At 27.4% G+C, this 20,780-nt stretch overlaps 1 protein-coding gene across 1 annotated transcript in view; it reads right to left on the reverse strand.

Annotated features, from left to right (window-relative positions):
• Window positions 1-1,160: 1,160 nt before the first annotated feature.
• The window catches only part of LOC145745882 (uncharacterized), a 37,171-nt gene continuing 17,551 nt past the window's right edge, over window positions 1,161-20,780 (reverse strand). The window contains exons 38-87 of the mRNA XM_082564062.1: window positions 20,272-20,741; window positions 19,909-20,151; window positions 19,171-19,495; window positions 18,674-18,850; window positions 18,442-18,578; window positions 18,194-18,351; window positions 17,650-17,901; window positions 16,715-17,450; window positions 16,410-16,512; window positions 16,058-16,215; window positions 15,644-15,771; window positions 15,343-15,473; window positions 14,978-15,198; window positions 14,496-14,666; window positions 14,291-14,403; window positions 13,909-14,018; window positions 13,554-13,638; window positions 13,157-13,282; window positions 12,927-13,032; window positions 12,337-12,454; window positions 12,139-12,232; window positions 11,822-11,970; window positions 11,421-11,424; window positions 11,075-11,258; window positions 10,734-10,837; window positions 10,379-10,503; window positions 10,033-10,230; window positions 9,693-9,838; window positions 9,199-9,315; window positions 8,691-8,821; window positions 8,459-8,566; window positions 7,874-8,047; window positions 7,530-7,690; window positions 7,202-7,362; window positions 6,905-7,051; window positions 6,668-6,753; window positions 6,386-6,516; window positions 5,732-5,912; window positions 5,181-5,355; window positions 4,747-4,979; window positions 4,589-4,640; window positions 4,361-4,483; window positions 3,915-4,071; window positions 3,662-3,827; window positions 3,261-3,449; window positions 2,681-2,846; window positions 2,306-2,574; window positions 1,883-2,044; window positions 1,559-1,682; window positions 1,161-1,321 (exon numbers count right to left, since the gene is read on the reverse strand). Coding sequence (XP_082420188.1) covers window positions 1,161-1,321; window positions 1,559-1,682; window positions 1,883-2,044; window positions 2,306-2,574; window positions 2,681-2,846; window positions 3,261-3,449; window positions 3,662-3,827; window positions 3,915-4,071; window positions 4,361-4,483; window positions 4,589-4,640; window positions 4,747-4,979; window positions 5,181-5,355; window positions 5,732-5,912; window positions 6,386-6,516; window positions 6,668-6,753; window positions 6,905-7,051; window positions 7,202-7,362; window positions 7,530-7,690; window positions 7,874-8,047; window positions 8,459-8,566; window positions 8,691-8,821; window positions 9,199-9,315; window positions 9,693-9,838; window positions 10,033-10,230; window positions 10,379-10,503; window positions 10,734-10,837; window positions 11,075-11,258; window positions 11,421-11,424; window positions 11,822-11,970; window positions 12,139-12,232; window positions 12,337-12,454; window positions 12,927-13,032; window positions 13,157-13,282; window positions 13,554-13,638; window positions 13,909-14,018; window positions 14,291-14,403; window positions 14,496-14,666; window positions 14,978-15,198; window positions 15,343-15,473; window positions 15,644-15,771; window positions 16,058-16,215; window positions 16,410-16,512; window positions 16,715-17,450; window positions 17,650-17,901; window positions 18,194-18,351; window positions 18,442-18,578; window positions 18,674-18,850; window positions 19,171-19,495; window positions 19,909-20,151; window positions 20,272-20,741 — 8,446 coding nt within the window. The remainder of the gene's footprint in view (window positions 1,322-1,558; window positions 1,683-1,882; window positions 2,045-2,305; window positions 2,575-2,680; window positions 2,847-3,260; window positions 3,450-3,661; window positions 3,828-3,914; window positions 4,072-4,360; window positions 4,484-4,588; window positions 4,641-4,746; window positions 4,980-5,180; window positions 5,356-5,731; window positions 5,913-6,385; window positions 6,517-6,667; window positions 6,754-6,904; window positions 7,052-7,201; window positions 7,363-7,529; window positions 7,691-7,873; window positions 8,048-8,458; window positions 8,567-8,690; window positions 8,822-9,198; window positions 9,316-9,692; window positions 9,839-10,032; window positions 10,231-10,378; window positions 10,504-10,733; window positions 10,838-11,074; window positions 11,259-11,420; window positions 11,425-11,821; window positions 11,971-12,138; window positions 12,233-12,336; window positions 12,455-12,926; window positions 13,033-13,156; window positions 13,283-13,553; window positions 13,639-13,908; window positions 14,019-14,290; window positions 14,404-14,495; window positions 14,667-14,977; window positions 15,199-15,342; window positions 15,474-15,643; window positions 15,772-16,057; window positions 16,216-16,409; window positions 16,513-16,714; window positions 17,451-17,649; window positions 17,902-18,193; window positions 18,352-18,441; window positions 18,579-18,673; window positions 18,851-19,170; window positions 19,496-19,908; window positions 20,152-20,271; window positions 20,742-20,780) is intronic.

Consider the following 20,780-nt stretch of genomic DNA (forward strand, 5'->3'; position numbering starts at 1 on the left):
CGAAAATCCCTGTTTTGAAAATAAAATGTTTTACGAAATTTTATTAAAAACATGATTTTCAAGACGTTTAACAAGCTTACAATGCAATTCGAGTATTTTTTTGCAAAAAAAGACTTTAAAATATTTTTCGATTTTTAATCAAAATTCGTAAAAACAGAAATGATATATTTTGCGGGAAAAAAGTAAGTCACCCAAATTGACGTTAAACTGACTTATATTAGATTAAAAGAAATTTTTTTGCCCCAAAATTTCCCAAACTTTTTTTTTTAATTTTACAATAATTTTTTATACTGCAAGATGGTGCACGAGAACTGTTTTTTTTTTCAAATTTTATTTTTTAATATAAACGTTTTTAAATTGTTAAAAACAGGTTCATAACGTTAGAATGGCTTATAGTAGACTGTAAGTACCTTTTTTTGCAAACACCAAAATTCGACAAAAACTTGATTTTTAAAGACGTTCAACAATTTTTAAAGACGTTCAACAAACAAATTTTTGTGCCCCAATTTTTTTTTTTTAATTTTATAATTATATTTTTTACTGCAAGATGTTCCACGAGAATCGCTTTTTATTAAATTTTATTTTTTAATAAAAACGTGATTTTTAAAGTGTTAAAACCACGTTTAAAACGTTGGGATGGCTTTCAATAGACTCTATAACTGCATTTTTTGCAAAAAAATGCCAAAAAAACGTTATTACAAATTTTTGTATTAATTTTTGTTAAATTTCAAAAATTTTGAGTTTTTTATACTTATATAAATTTTTTTAATTTTTTTTCTTGTTTAAATTTTTTTTAATATAAAAATTATACAATTTTTTTTTAAATTAATATTTTTTCTATTTGTTTCCGAGATCACTCTACTACCCGTTAATATGGGTAGTTATCAAATTTTTCAAGTTTAAAAATAGTTGTATATTTTTTGTAATAGTCTCCAAAAAAAAAAAATTTTTAAATGAGTACTGATTTTATATTAAACAAAATACTAAGGATGCTATAAAACATAAATTACAAGCTAACACATATTTACACTATGCGAAGTATTACCAATAAAAATTCGATTGAGGTCAGCATTTGTAAGAATAATTAATAGTAATATAACCAAAAGTTAAAATGGTTATTTTATAAATTTTTTCATCAAGAATAAAAGAGTTTAAATAGATCAACTTGTTGAAGGTGTTTCGTTGTATTCGTATAATTCATCTTCAAGTTCAACGACTGATACTGAATTGTAATATTGTAATTCCAATTTAGATACAAAAACTGTCAAATCGTTAACTTTGTCTTCCAACAAATCAACCATAATTTTCTCCTTTTTTGACTCTAAAATAAACAAAAAAACATTTTTATTTTCATCGCATTAATAATGTAGTGGTTTAAATTTTTATTACTTTTATTGGCAGCTTATGACTGGGTAAGGATAACAAACGTTACCTTTTGTTTAGGATGTTATGTTATCTTTTTTATATCAATGGGAAAAATTATATAACAAAAAAAAAACATCTCTTATTACAATTTTTGTACCAGAATTTTTAGATATATCTAAAAACATTTGAAAACCTTTTGTAAAGTCTGCATTTTGATGAAACTTCGGTGCTAATGAGGAAAAATAGTTGATTATTTGTTTTGACAAATAATCCATCACCTCAAATTCATTTTTCTGCCTTTCCATGTCAGCACGAGCCTTAGAATATTTTAGTTTATTAATTGTAACAATAAAATCACAGTAAAATTATTTTTTTTTAAGATAAAAATATGTTTCTGCCTCACAAATGCCAATTAAGACAAAGTTGTTTAAAACATATTTCTGAATCAGTTAATTTTTTTTTTACTTAAAGTTTTTTTTTACTTAAAAAATTAAGCCAGTTAAAAAAGCTAACTAACCTTTTTTATGCTGTCATCCAGTATAACAATAAACATGTTAAGTAAAGCAATTGTACAAATTCCAGTGAACATGCAAAAAAATATTGGACCTAAAAGTGGATCAGAATTTTGCATTACGGTAAAATCAAACCTTCCCAACAGCATTGAAAACATTTCTTCAATCTAAATCGACATTATATATTTAAGAACACTAAAACACAAAGCATACAGCATGTATATTTCTATCTAAAAAACAGAATCTTATTATAATATAAAATATAATTTAAAACTTTAGTTATTTTTTTTTAAATGTATAAACATTATGTATAAACATTACAGGTTTTAATACAAAGTATACAATCGAAAAAAAATTAGAACAAAACTAATTAATAGAGTTTAAGATTAAAAATCCAAAATAAAAATGGGCTAAATATTTTTACTTACCGCCAAGTAGGGTGAACTGTATTCATACATTTTCTGTTCAAACCACAAATTAGAAAGAAACATAAAGGCTACAAAATAAATCGAAAACATAACAGAAAACCAACCAACAGGTTTAGAAGCATGTTTTAAAGTGCAAGCAAGCAATCTTATTCTTCTGTTAAATGTAAGAAGTTTAGTAAATTTCAAAGTGGCAAGAAAAAGGGTAAAAGCAAGAAGATATCTAAACGTGTCGTTCCACAAAGTGAGGTATTGAAAATTCACAAATGTTTCTGTAAAATAATTTTTAACAAAGAGTTTTAAATAAGTAGGCTAACAGATTTGATTATGGCATATTTTGCACATTTTAAAAGTTCAGTTATCTAAATGTAGAAAAACCTTTATTGTAATCTTCTTGGATTTTGTTTAGAACATATTCAGCATAAATAAATCGTACAGCATACAAGGCTATTGCACAAAAAGCCAATATCAACCCAGCTAAGTCAATCACATTCCAAAAATGATGTAAAAATTTTCTTCGTTGTAATTTGATCAGTTTTATTATCTACAAAACAAATTTGTTTAAAGTTTTTGCTTCCTGAAGTTCTAGTCGTTCGTAAAAAAAATCAGCATAGTCATATTTGAATTCCCTTTTTTTTATAAAAAGTTGACATTACAGCTATGAAAATTGTTACTCAAAAATAGTATGAAGTAATCTTTGTTAGTTTGGGATATCATTGATCATGTTGCCTGATAAATAACCTAAAGGTTGGTTTTTGGCTAAGCAGCAGCGATTACTACTTAAAATGCCTTAAAATTTAACATAAAAGAAAATACAACATAGAAGTAAGAATAATCGTACAAAGGGCCTTCAGTGGAGTATTTTAACCACTAACACTATTCTACCAAATTGCTTCAGCAATTTAACGTTTTTTGAAAAAGTACTTAAATTTTATGTTTAGTAAAACCATTTACTTACATGATATAGCTTGAACAGTAAAACGATCAGAAAGATTATGTAAATTACAATAAGTACATAACCAGTTCCATCAATAAATTCATACAATCTAATTGGTGAGATCACTGGATTGGCAAAAAATGCCCCGTTAGGACTTCTTTCAAGTAAAAACACAACAGAAGCAAACAAGTTAATGTTAGCATTGTAAACCTACACATAATTGAAAGTTTTTAAACTTTTACAAAAATTAAACACAAACTCTATTATTCAATATACATTAAATATGAAACATAATAAAAACAGATAAACGCAATTTATTGCAAATTAAATATTTTAAAAACTCCTTACCAATGGCTTAGTATTTATTTTAATAGTTTTACCTAACATATATTAATTTTTTATCAAAGATATTTTTTACCTACCGAAAACTCGATAAACACTGCTGCTGTTTGTCTATCTATCCATTTTAGTTCATTTAAATGTTTCAAAATAGTTCTACTTTTCTTTGCTGTTGAGGATAAAGTGACTTGGTAACCTCCACCGTCATACAAATTCATTTTTCCTTGGTAAGGGTAACCACCTAGATCTCTGTCAAACAAAAACAAAAATTGTAAATAAAAAAAAGATATATTTAAATATCCTTCAAAATAAATATAAAAAATATTTTCAACTTACATAAAGTCTTGGAATGTCCAGTAAGACGAAATGTTTTTAGAGGACATATTTTTTATCCAACCAGCCCCAAAGTTTTCATTTTCTTGGCTTAAAATTGAGTATTCTTTAACACAATCTCTTGTAACTAATGATGTGTTTGTTGTGATCACACACTCACCTAAAAATAAAAAAAGAAAGAAATTGACAAGTTATAATATTTCATAGTTTTTCATGTAAGTTTTGTTATAAATATAAAAGTTGAAATAAAAAATATAATAGGGCAATGGTAAAAAAAAGTTCAAGTTATAATTGGCTAAATGTAATTCTATAGTAATTTATAACATAAGCATTGAGTCAATTTTGAGATAAATTATAACTCAATCTAATTTGTCACTTTAATTTAAAGAAAATTATAAAATTTACAACCTAAATTATGTTTAAAATTCTAATAGGATAATAACAATTACCTTTTTTGACTCTAAGTTGTCGAATCCTAGCAGGACCAGTTACAAAAGTTTCCCTGTTACTAATATATCTTGTTTGTCTCCATGTTATTCGGTCACCATTATACCAGTTAGGAGCATGTAAACCTAAAATTAATAACTCAAAAGTAAAATTACATTTAAAAGTTACCACTTGACAAAGATTGAAAAAAAGTTGACAATCTCTAGTTTAATAAAAATTTTATATCAAACCTGATATTAAGGTTTCATCACACCACAACCAAAAATCATCTATTGTCCGTACCTAAACAATATTATAAAAGACTACTTCAAAGTAAAAACTTATAATTTATAAAGGCTAAGTTTCCTTAAATGAATAACTTTTTTTTAAGTTAAACAGTGTAACTTACTTCTTCTAAAACAGGATCGCCTGCTTTTAAAAATACATCAGACAAGGAGTCATGAAAGTTGAAGGCATTTATGTCTTTGGAACTATTGGCAGCAACAAGTAATAACACAACATAAAGAAGGTAAGATGCAATATCGTAAATAGCCTCAATCATAAGTCTGTGTTGTTCTCGAGCAATCCTCACTCGTTCTAATTCATATTTACTTGGCAAAACGTTTTCTTTGCTCATTTGTTCTGTTTAAGTTATTGTTTAAGTAAGAAGCCAAAATAACAAGGGCAATACATTTTATTTAGAGGTTAAATTATTAAAAAAAAATTTAAGAAAGTCCAACTTCGCCTACCACAAGGTTAAAATTATTTTATAGACTTTCTTAACAACGTATTATTTTTTTAAAATATATTTCTTGTTTAATTAAATGAATAGTTTAATCTTACCAAAGTCATCTTCCAGTGGAGTTTGCATTAACCACTCTTCTTCATTCTTCTGAAATTCCTTGAGATCTTCTTGTCTTCCATGAGCATCTTCTTCATCCTGGTCCAACATCTCAGATGCTTTGTGAGCAAAACATTTGTTTACAACAAAGGAGACAACAATAGAAACTAAAACAACCTGAAAATTTTCTTGTTTACATTTTTTGACCGAATGTTAATTTAATTACCAGGACATCAGGCAATTCGAAGGCCTACACTTGTATTGCCTGATGTGCTATGTCAATAACTTTGTTATTTTGTTAAAAATATAATTACGCCAAATAATTCACAAAATACAAGTTTAATGTTGCAACATTCTGCAGATAAATATCTAATGAATATATAATCTATTCATTTTTATTATGTTGGTTAACTGCACAGATTGTTAAAATTAAGTTTATTTAGTTAAAGTTAAGTTTAGTTAGAAATTAAAAAGAGCTATTTTACAATTTTGACAAATTTTTGGCTGTATTAAAACACATTAAATATGTACTCGGTTTTAGTATGAATCTAACCTTAGCAGGTTGAATAATAAAAACAGATTGAACAAATGAAAACAAGATTGTAAGCAACCAATCATTTGCCTTTTCTGCCCCCCATTCCACACTATACAGAAAAACAAATGTAAAACTGATTCCACAAACTAGAAAAACTAGAGACCAGGTCACATACACCATCCAGTGTGGTAACATTAATCTAAAAAAAAGGTTAACTTAGAGTTACATAAATATTACAAAGATCAATAAAGGAGGGCAATAAAAACAATTTTTTTTTTGGTAATGATAAAAACATACAGCATAGTGTAGTGGTGAAAAAACACAATTGTGGGTTTAATTCGCACTGCTCTCATGCTGTAGTGTTCTTGAGAAAGGGGCTATAAACAATTTAAACTCCTGCTAAGCCAATACTTAATCAGCAGTTTAATTATCAAGCATAATCTATAATATCCCAAACTGCCAAAGGCAACTCGAGACTGGGTCGAAGTAACTGATGTTACTCTATGTTTGACATTCCCACATTGAAGATAAAGATATATATATATAAAAAAACATACAGCTTAAATGCATAAGGTTCCAAGTTCAACAACTACTGCTTTTATGCCAAAAAATCCAAAAGTTAGATGGTAATGGCCATTTTTAAACAATTAATATGAAAACAGGTGAACAAACTTAGATTCTGTTTTTTTCTTTTCCTCCAAATTGACATTGCTTGCAGTTTGAATTTTTGAATTGAGTGATTCGCTTACAGAACTAAAATTTTCAACTTCCTTTGTTTTCTTCGGCAATATGCGACGAAACATCTAAAAGTATTTTTTTTTAAATGTCGTCATATGAAAAAATTTAAAAAGTAAAACATATTATCCAAAAACAGAGCATTGTTTTTGAAGACTACTGTATAGGTATAGACAAAACTATTATAAAAAATATTTTTTAAACTAACAAATTAATTACCTCAACTAATAAAATATTAATTGGAATAACAATTAAAGAAGCTTCAATGCTTATAATAAGTTGTTGGACAGTGAACGAAATTGGACCTAAATTCATTTTAAGCACGTTAACATTTAAATAAGGTTTGTTACAACATGTTTTTTGTTTTTTTTTATTAAAAAAATCATTATACCAGAAATGCTGCATACAAATTTTTATTTTAAACAAAAATATAAATTAAAAAAAAATAAAAAACACCAATTTCAAGCCTTCCATCTTTGCCCTGATCTTCCTCATCTTTACCAAAAAACATCGCACTACTTAACATTGTAGAAAACAATATAGCAAGTGCACATGACAACCTTTGAACCCTTGTAAAGTTGCTTTTAGTGGGACGAGAAAATACTATAATTAGAAAACACACAATTGGTAATTCACATTATTTTTACACTTTTCTTAACATTACCAGCATGCATTTACTTAGTTTAAGTTGAACAATTAGGATAAATATGTAAATGGGTTTACTTAAAGGGAAACTAATAAAAATGTACATACACGAAAACCAAAGGTGCCCGTTGCTAAACTCTTTCTTTGTTGAAGAAGTGAATAAATGACGAAAACTTTTAATTTGATTGTCATCAGCAACTGGCAATAACCTTTCAATTTGTCCATCTGATTGGTCAACCGCTAGCCAATCATCGCAAAAGAAAAATGACCTTAAGTAAAAAAAGCCAAATAATGTCTTATCATATTTAAAAGTCAAAAATGTTTAATACAGAAAAACCATTGTTACACCAGCCCAAAGTAACAAAAGTAATATTTGAATATAACAAAATGTATTTATGTTGAAAAAGCCTAAAAAATACAAACAATGCATTTTCACCTTTGTTTGGATTGTAAATCCACTACAGTAATATGCTGAAGATACCAGGAACAAAGATTTTCTTTGCCAGTGTTATCGTGCCAGATTTTAAGATCAGTTAACTTGCCAAGTGCTTGATCACACGTGAGAAGAAATTTGCGAACACTGCCTCGTTTGAATCTCTTAAAATAATGTTGAAAATAATTTTTGGTGTTGTAAAATTTTTTGCTTACAATCTGCTTGAACAAACTTTATCACATCTGAATTTTATTTCAAAATTTTACAATCATGTTCTAGAAAATTTAAAAAATGTTTTAAAAGAACCTTGATATAAATAAACTTTTGATTGTATTCTTAAAACTCACATTTTCCTTGGCATTTGTTTTCAGCATTCTTAGTCCGGTTCTTTCATTTTCTCCAAAAAGAACAAAATAGATTGTACTTGTAGTTTCGGCATTTCTGTGGCCACCCGTAGTCACAATAACTTGGTAGAAATACTCATCAGACAATTTGTTGTCAACCAGAAGACCAACAGCCCACTATAATTAAACATCAATCGTATTTTTTAAAATATTTCAAATGGGACATTTAAGTGCTAGTGGTATATGAACAATATTTTGATGCAAAAATTGTTTCATATTTATTTTTCCTTGTTGTCAAAGAAGGTCTTTTTTTTAGAATAAGCATAGAGAACGTGTGTCACCCTAGTGCCACTCTGACAGTGATGCAGTGGAGTCAAATCAGGGCAAATTTTCAGTTAATATCTTAATGGTATACCCATAGTTACCATTTCTGTATAGTTAAACTCAAAAATATTTTTGTAACTTTTCGTAAATTATTTAAACAATTAATTAGAGAAGAATAAAATTACTGAAAACAAACAACTTGCAAAATTTATCACTGAGTCATGTTAGTATTAAAAGATGATAAACAAATTAAGAGCATTTTACCTTTGTAACATCTTTTTTATCTTGCCTTCTACAGAAGAAAACTCCAATAACATACAGTACAAACATGCCAATCAACGTTAGTAGTACAGCAAGATTATCTTTTAGGTTCTAAATAGCATAAATGCATTATAAATGGATACAGATAGAAATTATAGACACACAAAAAAATTTTTTTATAGCAAAAAATTATACTGTACAAAAAATTATTTTGAAATAACTAAAAAACGCTTACAGCTAGTTTTTCAGCAATGGCTGAAAAATCAATTGGATTTGGAGCCACTAAAAAATCAGCTCCAAAAGAAGTTAAGTGATTGCACATACAAACTACAATTTTTTCTGTTGTTTCATCACTTACTATACACCCTGAAATAATTAAAGTTAAAATAACTTTTTGTTTATAAATTAAGAATACACCCCTTTCTAGGCTATGTCAAAAAAAAACAACTAAATTATAAAGCATTTAATAGTTGATTTAGTCAATATACAATTCTGTCATTAAATGGGTAAAAAATTGCCCTAAAACTAAGTTGCAACAAATTATTTTAACCAAAACTAAGCATGTAAAATTAAAAAAATATATATTTTAAAGTTGTTTTCATATCAACTTAATGGCCTAAAAATTTTTTTTCAATTTAATTTTTATGTTATTTAAAAAAATATTAGTTTTATTCAAAAGTTTTATTCAAATATCTCTTTCTTAAAATTAATAATAAATTTAGAGTAATGAACAAAACAATTACCTGTTGTTTCCCATTTATTTGTTGTTTCATTCCAAAATTGACAAGAAGTTACAAAGTTAAAAAGTGTGTAATTAGAAAGCGTTCTATTCTCATCACTTGTTATATTTCCTATTTCATCTAAATACATGTTTTTTATTAAGCATTTTCAACAGGTAATCCTCTAAAGCATTGCTAACTACTATTAACAAAGGTAAAATATTGACTTTCCTATTAGTCTACATTTAAACAATTACTAATACTTATGATATTGTACAACTGCTGCTAGGTGTAGTGATCAGAACACTTCCTACACTACATTAGGACCTGGGTTCGATTCCCAGTGATCTTATGATGTAACAGTCTTGAGTCAGGCGCTATAAACGGTATAGACTCATGTTAAGCCAGCACTTAATCAGCAGCATAAATATCAAGCAAATATAATCAATAAGATCCCAAACTGCCACAGGCAATTAAAGACTGGGTCAGAGTAACTGTTGTTACTCTGAAATCTTTACCAATTTGTAATATGCCAAAAACATATCTTCCCAGTTCTAATCGACTTCCTTCCAATCTCAATCGAAACCAATTTTCAGGATTGTTTTCATAATTGGGAAGTTCTTCCACAAATGTGTAATTATCAACAGACGGAAACTGTTTTAAACTAAACAAAAAAGTAAAGGGTGTTTAAAAATATTATTTAGAATTAATAAGATTTTAAAATACAAATTACCAAACAAAGATTTTATATTTTAAAATGATAAATAAAGGGTTAAATTTAAACTAAAAATTTACATTAGCTTAAGCACTGATTTTAACATAACTTTCAACATATTTCAAAATAATTAAAAAAAATGCCTAGTAGTATGCAGAAAGTATATTCTAATCCGGATGTTATCATCCATAGGTTGAATTTTTAAAAATAGAATGTCTTCATGTTTTCGAACATTGAGCTCATGATATGACATTTTATCAACACCAGAGGGAGTGAAAGAAAATGATTCGGCATTAATTTCATTAAATGATGAATCAACGGGAATTTCAAGGCGAAATGTGCTAAAAAAATCTGTAACTTTACCATCAAGGATTTATATAACTTATCGCAGAAAAACAACAATGAAAAAATTTTTTTTTTTTTTGATAAATAACTTCTACAAATACAGCAATAAAAACAAAAAGAAAAATTATAAATTATATTTTTTACCTATTAGAAGATTGACTGAATGGTTTAGTTCCATTAGGAAAAGAGAATGTCAGACTGACAACAGACGACCTTACACTGTCGGCACTTTCATCCCAAATATAAGGATTTTCAGCTAATGTAAGTAACTAAAATAATAAAATTAGGCCACTTAATTTTTAAATAAATTGTAAATGTTTACATCTTACGTTAATATTCATGCAGTTTAGGTTTTAATTACAAAATATTTTCAAAAATTAAATAAATAAAAGTGTGATACTATTACAAAAAAATAATTTTTTTGTTTTATACATAATGCATTGAAGTACCTCGAAAAATACTTTTATTTTAAATTAAAAAATATTTATAACTTTTTCACCTCACTCTCAATAGTTTCATCAGAATTTGTTGAATTATCGCAACCTGGCAGATTTACATTGCTTCCACCCAACAAGCTTCTTAGACTGTTTGTGGTTCCATTTCCTACACAATAATGTTAATAAAAATGATAATTTTTAATGAACATATTTTTAAACAGTTGTTTATTTGCCAATTTGTTTTAGGATGGATGCAAAAAAAATATTAAAAACTATAAATTGCTAAATTTTGCAAAAAAACAGGATCTTAATAAATTACCCTTTTTTAATACTAGATTTTTTTTTTAATATTATCATTTTTAAAAAACAAATTTTAAATCGTATTTGTATAAAGCTTACTTACCTCTAGCTTCAGGTTTGGTAGTGTTAATTCTGTTACAAAAATCAGTCATTGAATTTTTTTCACTTTCCATGCTTAATCCATTGGTTTTTATCATCACAGAAGGTTCGTCTGGTTGTTTACGTTTTAACATTGATTTGGACAATGATGTTACAGAATTTAGGGCGTCATTACCCACACTCATTGCCTGCAAGCATTTTATTAAAACAATACCCTTTCAATAAAACAGTTTTTAAATTTACAGCTGGTTAAAAAGAATTATTATTTTTTTTATGCATTTATATTTATCCTTTATGTAAGAAAGACGAATGTGTGACCTAAACATAGAGTAACATCAGTTACTCCGAACCAGTCTTGAGTTGCCTTTTAGCATTTTAGGATATAATAGAAATTATAATTGCCCAGTAATTTTGCTGCTGATCATGTGCCGGCTCAGCAGAAGTTTATACCATTTATAGCGCCTTACTTAAGGGCGCTACAGCAAAGCAGTTGGGATTAAACCCACAACTTCATGGTGGTGTAGCAAGTGTTCTTATCACTACACCATGCTGCCGGTTTAATTACTTTGTTTATGTATATCGATTTTTCTCCCAAATTGTTTATCAAGTCGGTTTAATTTTTTTTTTAAATATGCATAATTGTGGCACAAAATGTAATGGTATATCTAGGACCTTACAACCAACAGAAAATTTAAAACATCTTACAAGTTGTTGATTTTTTCGAAAAAATTCTTCCCTTTTCTGTTGTTGCCTATTTCTTCTTTCAACTCTCTCTTCTGGTGATAAAAACTCTTCTTCATAATCAAGGGCCATTGTTGAGGATTGCTCAACATAAATAGGAGGTGAGAACAATGGAACAGCAACAACATTTGTAGAAGCCATTTCTCCATTTCTAACAACCTAGTACAAAAATATTTTCGATTTAGCTTGACCATTGCTTACAATGTTTAAAAAAATACATTCTTTTTAAAACTGTTTTTTTTTAATATATGAAACAATCAATTTCATATAAACGTATACAACTTTACCCATTTATGTGAAATAGCTATTACTGTTTAAGTTTAAAACCTGGCTTCGTGCAGCTTTAACAACATTATCTATTCCAACTGCAACAACGGAAGCAGTTTCGAGTACATCTTCTGAAGACCGAGTTTCAGACAACCTGAAAAAAAATAGTATTTTTTAAGAATAAATTTCAACACACAATCACTGATGTGTACATATGAAATAAGTAGTCAAATATTATGATAAATAATTTAAAAACACCTTGACAACAGCTCAGTTCGCTGAGATAAAGCATTAACAGCGGTCAACTGTGAAGTTTCATCAACTTCTGCTGACACCTGAGTTAAACTTCCAATTACACTGCACGATTGTTGTATACCTGATAATATAAGCATTCTTTGAATATTAACCTTTGAACTTTTTTTGTATATATCTTTATCCTTGATGTGAAAAAGTCGAATGCGCAACCTTAACATAGAGAAACAACTGGTAACCCGAATCAGTCTCAAGTTGCCTTTGAAAGTTTGGAATATTATAGAAGATATTTGCCCAATAATTCTGCTGTTTGCTCAGCAGAAGTTTATACCGTTTATAGCGCCCTACTTAAAGGTGCTACAGATTAAAATCACTGGAAATCAAACCCAGTACCTCATGTAGTGTAGAAAGTGTTCTGGCCACTACACCACGCTGCCAAATTTGTTGAAGAATATTTGTTTTTTAATTTTTTTTGGCAAATTTATTTACAACTCATATATAAACAGTGCCATTTATAACTTCCTTCTCATATATATTTAAAACTTTCTATCTGCATTGGTATAAAACTAAATACATTAAACACATGTAATATTTACCATCTAAATCACTGTCACTGTTTATTTTATCCACCACTGTAGTGAGCAGCTGACTTCTTATCTTCATTTTAACTTCACTGCTTATCAAAGATTGTGACTCATTTGACTAAAAAGAAAAAAACTGCATTTTAAAATATGACTTGTTGCAAAAATTTTAAAATATGACCTTTTGCAAAAAAAAAAACTTTAATAAAGGAAGGTTTTTACTGACAAAATATTACAAAAAAAACTAAGATAAAAAACGTTACTATTACCACTTGATTGAGAACTCCAGACACTGTTGCAGAAAACTGTGCAATATTTTGAGACCCTGAAGTTGATATTTCAGATAACGTCAGGTTATTCAACATCTCTGGCTCCACAACCTTGATGTTTTTAGTGTTAATTAATATTTTACTAGTAGTGTGTCTTAATTACATGATATACCTTTTGAAATTAATAATATTGGCTAGTTATTGATAATAAAACAATAATATCAAAAGCCGACAATGGAAACTATAAAGACCAAGTTTGGATAACAAATGGAACCTAATATTAAAGCTGCAAAGTCACATAAAAAAAAATAAACATAAAAAATTTACAAATTTTACTCCGAAATATTCTAAATAAACTTTAAACTAAAAATACCTCTTTTGTTTCATAAACAGTTATATTTAGATCTTTGATTGCCCATTCCCCATATTCATCCAAAATTCTAACTTGTAGCCAGACGCTAATTTAAATAAAATATTTAAAAACAATGTTTAAAGTAATTAATGATTGTCTATTTAATATTAAAACAAATAAACACCTTTTTAATAAAATATGAAAGGATCAACCGAATAATGCCTAAAAGTTCAAAAAAAGCTAACTTATCGAAAAAGTAACATTTCTGTTATTCTAAGTTATATTGTTAATATATTACATACAATGGCAGATGTTTAAAACAAACAAAATAGTTAATTTACAAAGCAAGTAACTAACGACAGAAAGTTTTGCCTACCCAAAATTATATTCTTCCAACCCTGGTGGTAGATATCGTCCAGGCATTACAGCATTACTTCCATAAGAAAATAATAAGTACCGAGTGTTTGGAATTGTTGTGTAAAGAACCTTATCAATAAAAACATAATATCATTTTACTGGCATAAAATTTATTTACATAGAGCAATTTGAATTGCTTAAATTACAAAAAAATACAATGGCTGGTCTTTAAACAAGTATTAAAATACTTGTAACAGTTCAAATTGTTTAACGTTGTTGAATTCGTAACTTTGACGATACACTTAACTTGAAGTATTACTTATTATAAATATAATTGCATCTTAGATGATTATATGCTTTAAAGTATTTCACTTAAAAATATTTTTGTCACAAAAATTTACTTGATATCCCAAAGTGTAGTCACTTGGAGAAATCTCAACACTTCTGTCTACATTAACACCTTCATCTTTCCAGTCCAAGCATGCAATTGTAAATCTTGTGGTTACTGCAATACCTTCAATAAAAAATTTTACTTTATGTAACTTACAGGAATTAAGATTTATTGTACAAGCATAAACTGATAAATAAATGAAGTTTGTGGTTCACCTGTTTTAGGCTGAACATCACATGATCCTCCATAGGGAGGTAAATTAGTCTTAATTTCCACTTCTGTCAAGCCCACATTTAAACCAGGAACCATTCCCTCAACTCTAACATGATATTTAAAGCCAGGTTTAAGAGCATAAGGTTGTATTACAACCGATGGCCTATTAGTGCCTGTAAGTATTTTAACATTTTTACAATTTTGTTTAATAATTTTATATTTAAAAAACTAAATTACAATCTCACAAAGCCAGTAAAGTGATATACAAGATTGAACATTTTTTTAGCATTTCAGGTTTTAAATTTAAATATTACTGCTTTCATGCAGAGATCTTAAAAAAGTTATATCTAAAGAAACTTAAAATTAGGTAGAGTTAATGTAAATAAGCTAAGATCATGCTATGTGGTCCAACTTTACATATAGATAATGCAAACGCAAAAGTTTGTTGCAACCATACATTCTCTATTTACCCTATTTCACTTACCAGTTGCAGTCATGTTTGTAAAGTTATTTACAACTAAAAATTGTTCGAAGATGCTTCCATTTAAAGATCTTATGAGTTGAGATTGCAACAAACTCCAACTATATGTTATGCTAGAAGTATTTGCACTAATAACATCACCATTTTCATTTGTTTGTTCTACTTTAAAGGCGATAACCGTTCTTGGATTAACTTTTATATTGCAGTTCAGTATGCAAGTTATTCTATAAAAAAATATTTAATAAATTTTTTAGACATCAACAATTTATTTATTTTTTTTTTTAAAAGCTAAATCATAAGTAAAAAATATAATTAGAAATTTAAATTTAAACTCATTTTGGTAATATAAAAAAATGTTTTTTTATTACCTTAATATTGGGGGACCACCATCTGTAATTTCAATAACTTGCAAAGCAAAAGAAAATCGTTTTGTAATAGGATCAGAAACTTTAACTCTCATTAAATACATTGAATTGTTTCCCAACAGATTTATACCAAGCTAAATAAAAAAAATTATCATAACTCACAATGTTTAATGTTTTATATCAAATTAACTTTATTGTTTTTATATTGCTTAACTTTCATATGAAAATTGTTAAACTATATTAAAACAAGAAAAAAAAATATATATATATTTTATATGTAAAAAAATTATTAAATTATTTTTACTTGCACCCTTCCACAGGTTGAACCAACGTTTGTATTTAAAACCTCACAACTTAGATTTGTTTGGGAAGGGTAGTATCCAGATGTAACACAACTGGTATTAGAAGTAACATACTTGTAAGATAATTCACCTAAATATATTTTTTTAAATATTTTAACAAACATTTAGTTTACGTAAATAAACAAAAAATCATGATTCATTTGAAAATAACATAAAAATATATTAAATAGATTAGTAAAATTACAACAACTAATATTTTTATATTTGAGCTATAAATAAAAAATAGAATTAAGTATTTTAAAATTACAATTTTGTGAAAGTTATTTCGTGTAACAATTACAACAATTACTAAATAAATAAATTGAAATAAAATGAAATAAAATCTTAAAAAATGTTTAAAATAATTAAAAACTTACCGATGATATCACAATTATAAGTAATGTTTAAGCAAAAATAATCCGACTCGTTTGTTAACTTTTTTATCCAGTCAAACAAAGTAATGTTACACGAGTTTTTTCCCTCACAAATCTTAAATAGTTTTTGTTGAATTTCTTGAACAAATGTTCTATTTGAACTAAAATACCAACATACATTTATGATAATACATGATTATCAATGAAAAAAAAGTTTTAATAGCAAAGAATACAATGTTTTTATTTTTAAAAGATATAATATTTAGTTAATAAAGTTTAAACTTATATAAAAGATCCCTTATTGAATCATCTATGTTATAGATTTTAATTTACAGTATGTTTATCAAGTTCTTACTTGATAGATTGATTTGTAAAAAAAACTTCAGAAATTTTTAAACCTCTTAAGGAGTTAGAGCAAAACAAATTTGTACTTCCACAAATAATATTACTGACCAAACCTAATTTCAAAAAAAAGTTAAAACAACTTTTAATATTTATTTAAACACTTTCTAAAAATCTAGAAGCAGCGGACAAGCCATTTTATAGAGAGCAGTAGACAAGCAATTTATATATCCATTTAGTATGCAATAACATGATTATTAACTTAATGCAATGTAATTAAAAAGACGTTAAAGTAATAAAAATTTATAAATTACATACCTGGAACAGGTTCAAACATAATTGCAGCTTCTTCACTATTTTCATTAAAGTCTTTATCCACCAAAATTGGACAAGACCATATAAAAGTCAAATTTGAAATTTGATTTCCATTTGTCGAAACCATTTCCAAAGTTTCCTTGTCAGGATCAAATGATGCAACAGCAGCATTCATATTAATGACTTCATCAAATCCAACAGCTCTTCGAACTCCATATTGTATTCCTGCCACAAGAGGTGGTAAAGTAATTTGAATATAAATACAGTCTGAAGAGTTAACACCGACAACTTGAAACATTGCAACGTTGATGCAAACCAAATGAAGACCAAGCTGTAAGAAGCGTGGTTGAATCGCAATATCTTCTGAATTTGATGTAAACTGTAACCCAGGTTGAAATTTGTAATTATAAAATGGAGACTCAAATTTTTGCAATGTAAATGGTAAAACATCGTATTTGACCTGACTTTCTGTACCACCTGAATTTAAGTTAATCTTCTCCTTGGAAAACATAGAAAAGGAAAGCCAAGATATTTCTGTTATAGAGGTTAGTTTACAAAACACCCTAATTAAACTGTAAATTCGGAACTCTAAAAAGCTAAAGACTTTTCTGGGTTTTGTTATACTGTTGCCTTTATTTTTTTCTAAAGAAACCAATGGATAATCGCATAAAATCTCTGTAACTGCTAAATTAATAAATGAACTAGATTGAGATAGAATGTTGAATCCAGACACTTCCACCTAAAAAAAATTTTTATTACAAATCTTAATCTTCGAGAAATAAAATATGAACTTTTTGGAAAAAAAACAAAAAACAAACAATATGTGTTTTTTTTTTTACAATCACCTTATTTTGTAAGAGTTTACAATTAAAATCCTTGCCAAATTCAATATCATTATAAACAAAAGCAAAGCATAAAAGGATATAGTTTATACTAACCTTAACTAAGCCAGTTTTTACATATTGATGTGGAATTGTTATATTTAATGACCCAATACCAGAATAAATATTCCCAAATACAGAATAAGTTAAAACATTTTTCCCTTTAAAATCCTTCACATCTTCTTGTAACAAATGAAAGTTATCGGAATTAATTTGTTGATGAGTTAAACAATATGAAGTTGATAATCCAAATGATATTATTTTTGAACCATCGCCAAGGTTAACAATATAACAAGATGATGTACCAATCTTAAAATTTATTTTTGTCAAATTTTAAAACGTAAACATTTTTTTAACTAAAGTGCTTTTTCTTTATTTAATTTGTATACATGCAATAGTTTTTTATATGTAGAGTAAAAATCATGTTTTTTTAAATATTTAGACTAAATTATTTTAAATAAAGAATAAATTTAAGGCAAACCACTAAAGTGTAATTTAAATTTATTATAAATGATTGCAATAATTAAATAATACAATTTCCAAGCTTTAAAACACAACAAAATTTACACTCATTTTTTTAACTTATCAAAATTTGTTTTACCTGATCAAAAACAAATGAAATGTTCAAAGTTTTGTTTGCAATAGGAGGTTCTAGAGATAAAAATGAAATACTCCCCACTTCTGCCAAAACCTCATAATTTATCTTCACATTTTCTTGACTAATTGGATTGTGCATACTAGTTTGAACTTCATAAAAACCTGTGAACCATAATCTAGTATCACAATATTGTTACAGTTTTCTATCTAAGGTTTAAAATTGAACTGTTGAAAAAAACGTAATTTTTTTACCAGGTTTGGTATATTGAAAAAGTATTGATGATTGCTTGTTGTAGTTATTGACATCATAATTTTGTCTAGCATCCTCCCCTATAAACTGAAGCTCTGTCTCAGTTAATTTTTCAAACACTTTCAATTTGAAATCGTCTCTAAAAATAAAAGATTTTAATATTAATTTCTATTCACATGTGTCGCAAAAAGATAACTTGATAACACAAAAAGTTAAAAAACAAACTTTTTTTACCTGATAATAGATTTACTTTCAATAATTCTATTATCTTTATAAACAACATCATGTTCATCAATCTTTAAATCTATATCCACTTTATCAAAATACCAGTCAACACTGACATTTGAGCCATGTAATAATGAACTTTTAAGTAGTATAAGTCGGTTTAGCGGAAGATATTGTATTGAATTGCTGTTTAAAAAAATGTTAATTGGAAAAATAATATATACCATTTTTAGCAAAACTTTCACTGCTACCGTATTCTAGTAATGCCAAACTAATGACAGCATTAAATATCATGCAGTATTAATGGCCAATAACACAAAAAGAAAAAAAAAACTTTAAGTCAAGTAATGAAAGTTATAATTAGGCTGTGAATTAGGCCTCAATACATTGCAAAAAATTATAAAAAAAAATAAAACAACTAGAAAGTAACATAAATCCAAAACTTTATTTAGTTAAAAAAATTCATCTCCTTTTAAAGTTTTTTTATATAGAAAACAGGAAAAAACCTTATAATAGCAGGTTTTCCATAAACTAGAGAATACAATTCTGATGATTGTTCAAAAACGTCTATTCCAGTTCGTTTCCTATCAATATCAATATAACTTATATCCATTTTTAATTCTAAAACTGGTTCAAAAATTTGAACCAAATTGTTAAGAACCAATTCTTGGTTACTGACTGCATTGCGAGCAATTATAGTTGGCGTATAAATTCCAAATGTAGAGTAAGAATGTTGAAATTCTATGTAGATTTTTTTGCCGAGTAAAACCGGAGTATTTTTGCTTAGTGTTTGATTATCACCAAATTGCAACTCATAAGTAATATGGCTACCTGAATGTAAAAAACAGAATATTTTTACTTATTTGTATATTTCTTTTTCTCGATGTGGGAAGGTCAAATGCGCAACCTAAACATAGAGTAACATTAGTTACTCCGACCCAGTCTCGAGTTGCCTTTAGCGGTTTGGGATATTAAATAGATTATAATTGCACTATAATTATGCTGCTAATTAAGTGCTGGCTGGGCAGAAGTTCATATCGTTTGAAGCGCCTTACTCAAGGGCGCTACAGCATAAGAGGAGTGAGGATTGAACCCACATGGTGGTGTAGCAAGTGTTCTTACCGCTATACTTAAATTGCTAAAATATTTAAACATCATTAATCAACAAAAAAAAGTACCTTTCTTATATTGTACATAAAATCAAGACTAAAACACATTTATTACAGAAAAATTATTATAACAACCTGATAAAACTGAAACTTTAAATGTAATTGATTCTTGAGCTGATGCATTGATAACTTCTGTGTCTCGAACATTAGTTAAACCTATTTCTAAGTAGTCGACATCCAAAACAATTGTGCCAACAACCTCAACAAGATCAAATTGATAAAATATTGTTAAGTTACTGACAATATTCCAAAGGTCGCATTGAACAAAAACAATTCCAATTGATTCATATTCAAAAGTATAATAAATCGGAAAAAGATCTGAAAATAAAAAAATTGCCACTACTTTATAAAAAACGTCAGACAATTATATTGTACACAGAATTAAAATTTTTAAAATTAAAAAAAAGGGTTTATATATAAAATGCAAAAACAACATACCAATCTCATGTTCACTGTAAGCTGTCAGAAAAATGCCTGCTCCCTCTGATGATAAGTACGACCATTTTGAATGAACATTATTAGCATAACCAGTTGGCAAGTTTGGTTTTAAAACAGCAATAAATTTGGCTAACCCAGTTGGCAAAGCGATTTCTGAAATATTTGTTCCAAATAATCGAAATTCTCCTTCAGTTAGTGGGTTTTGGACAATTATAATTTCCGGTAAAATCTGACTAATTTCACCAAAAATATTTGAAACTCTAACTGAGATTGTGTAGTTGCCTGGCTGCTGGTATTTATGAGAAACTACATGAAAATCAGGAAATATTGGGCTGGTTCGAGTAACATTTTCACTAAAGCTGGCATAAGAAGGGTTTGTATTATCTCCAAAATCTAGGAAATAGTTTAATTCCGAACCCTTTTGCACATTAATGTGTAACAATACTCGGTCAAGTTTGGTTCTTAAAAACCTAAAAAAATATTTTCAACGTAATATTATAAAAACAAAC

This window comes from Corella eumyota, chromosome 3 (assembly GCF_963082875.1).
Source record: "Corella eumyota chromosome 3, kaCorEumy4.1, whole genome shotgun sequence".
Classification (NCBI taxonomy): domain Eukaryota; kingdom Metazoa; phylum Chordata; class Ascidiacea; order Phlebobranchia; family Corellidae; genus Corella; species Corella eumyota.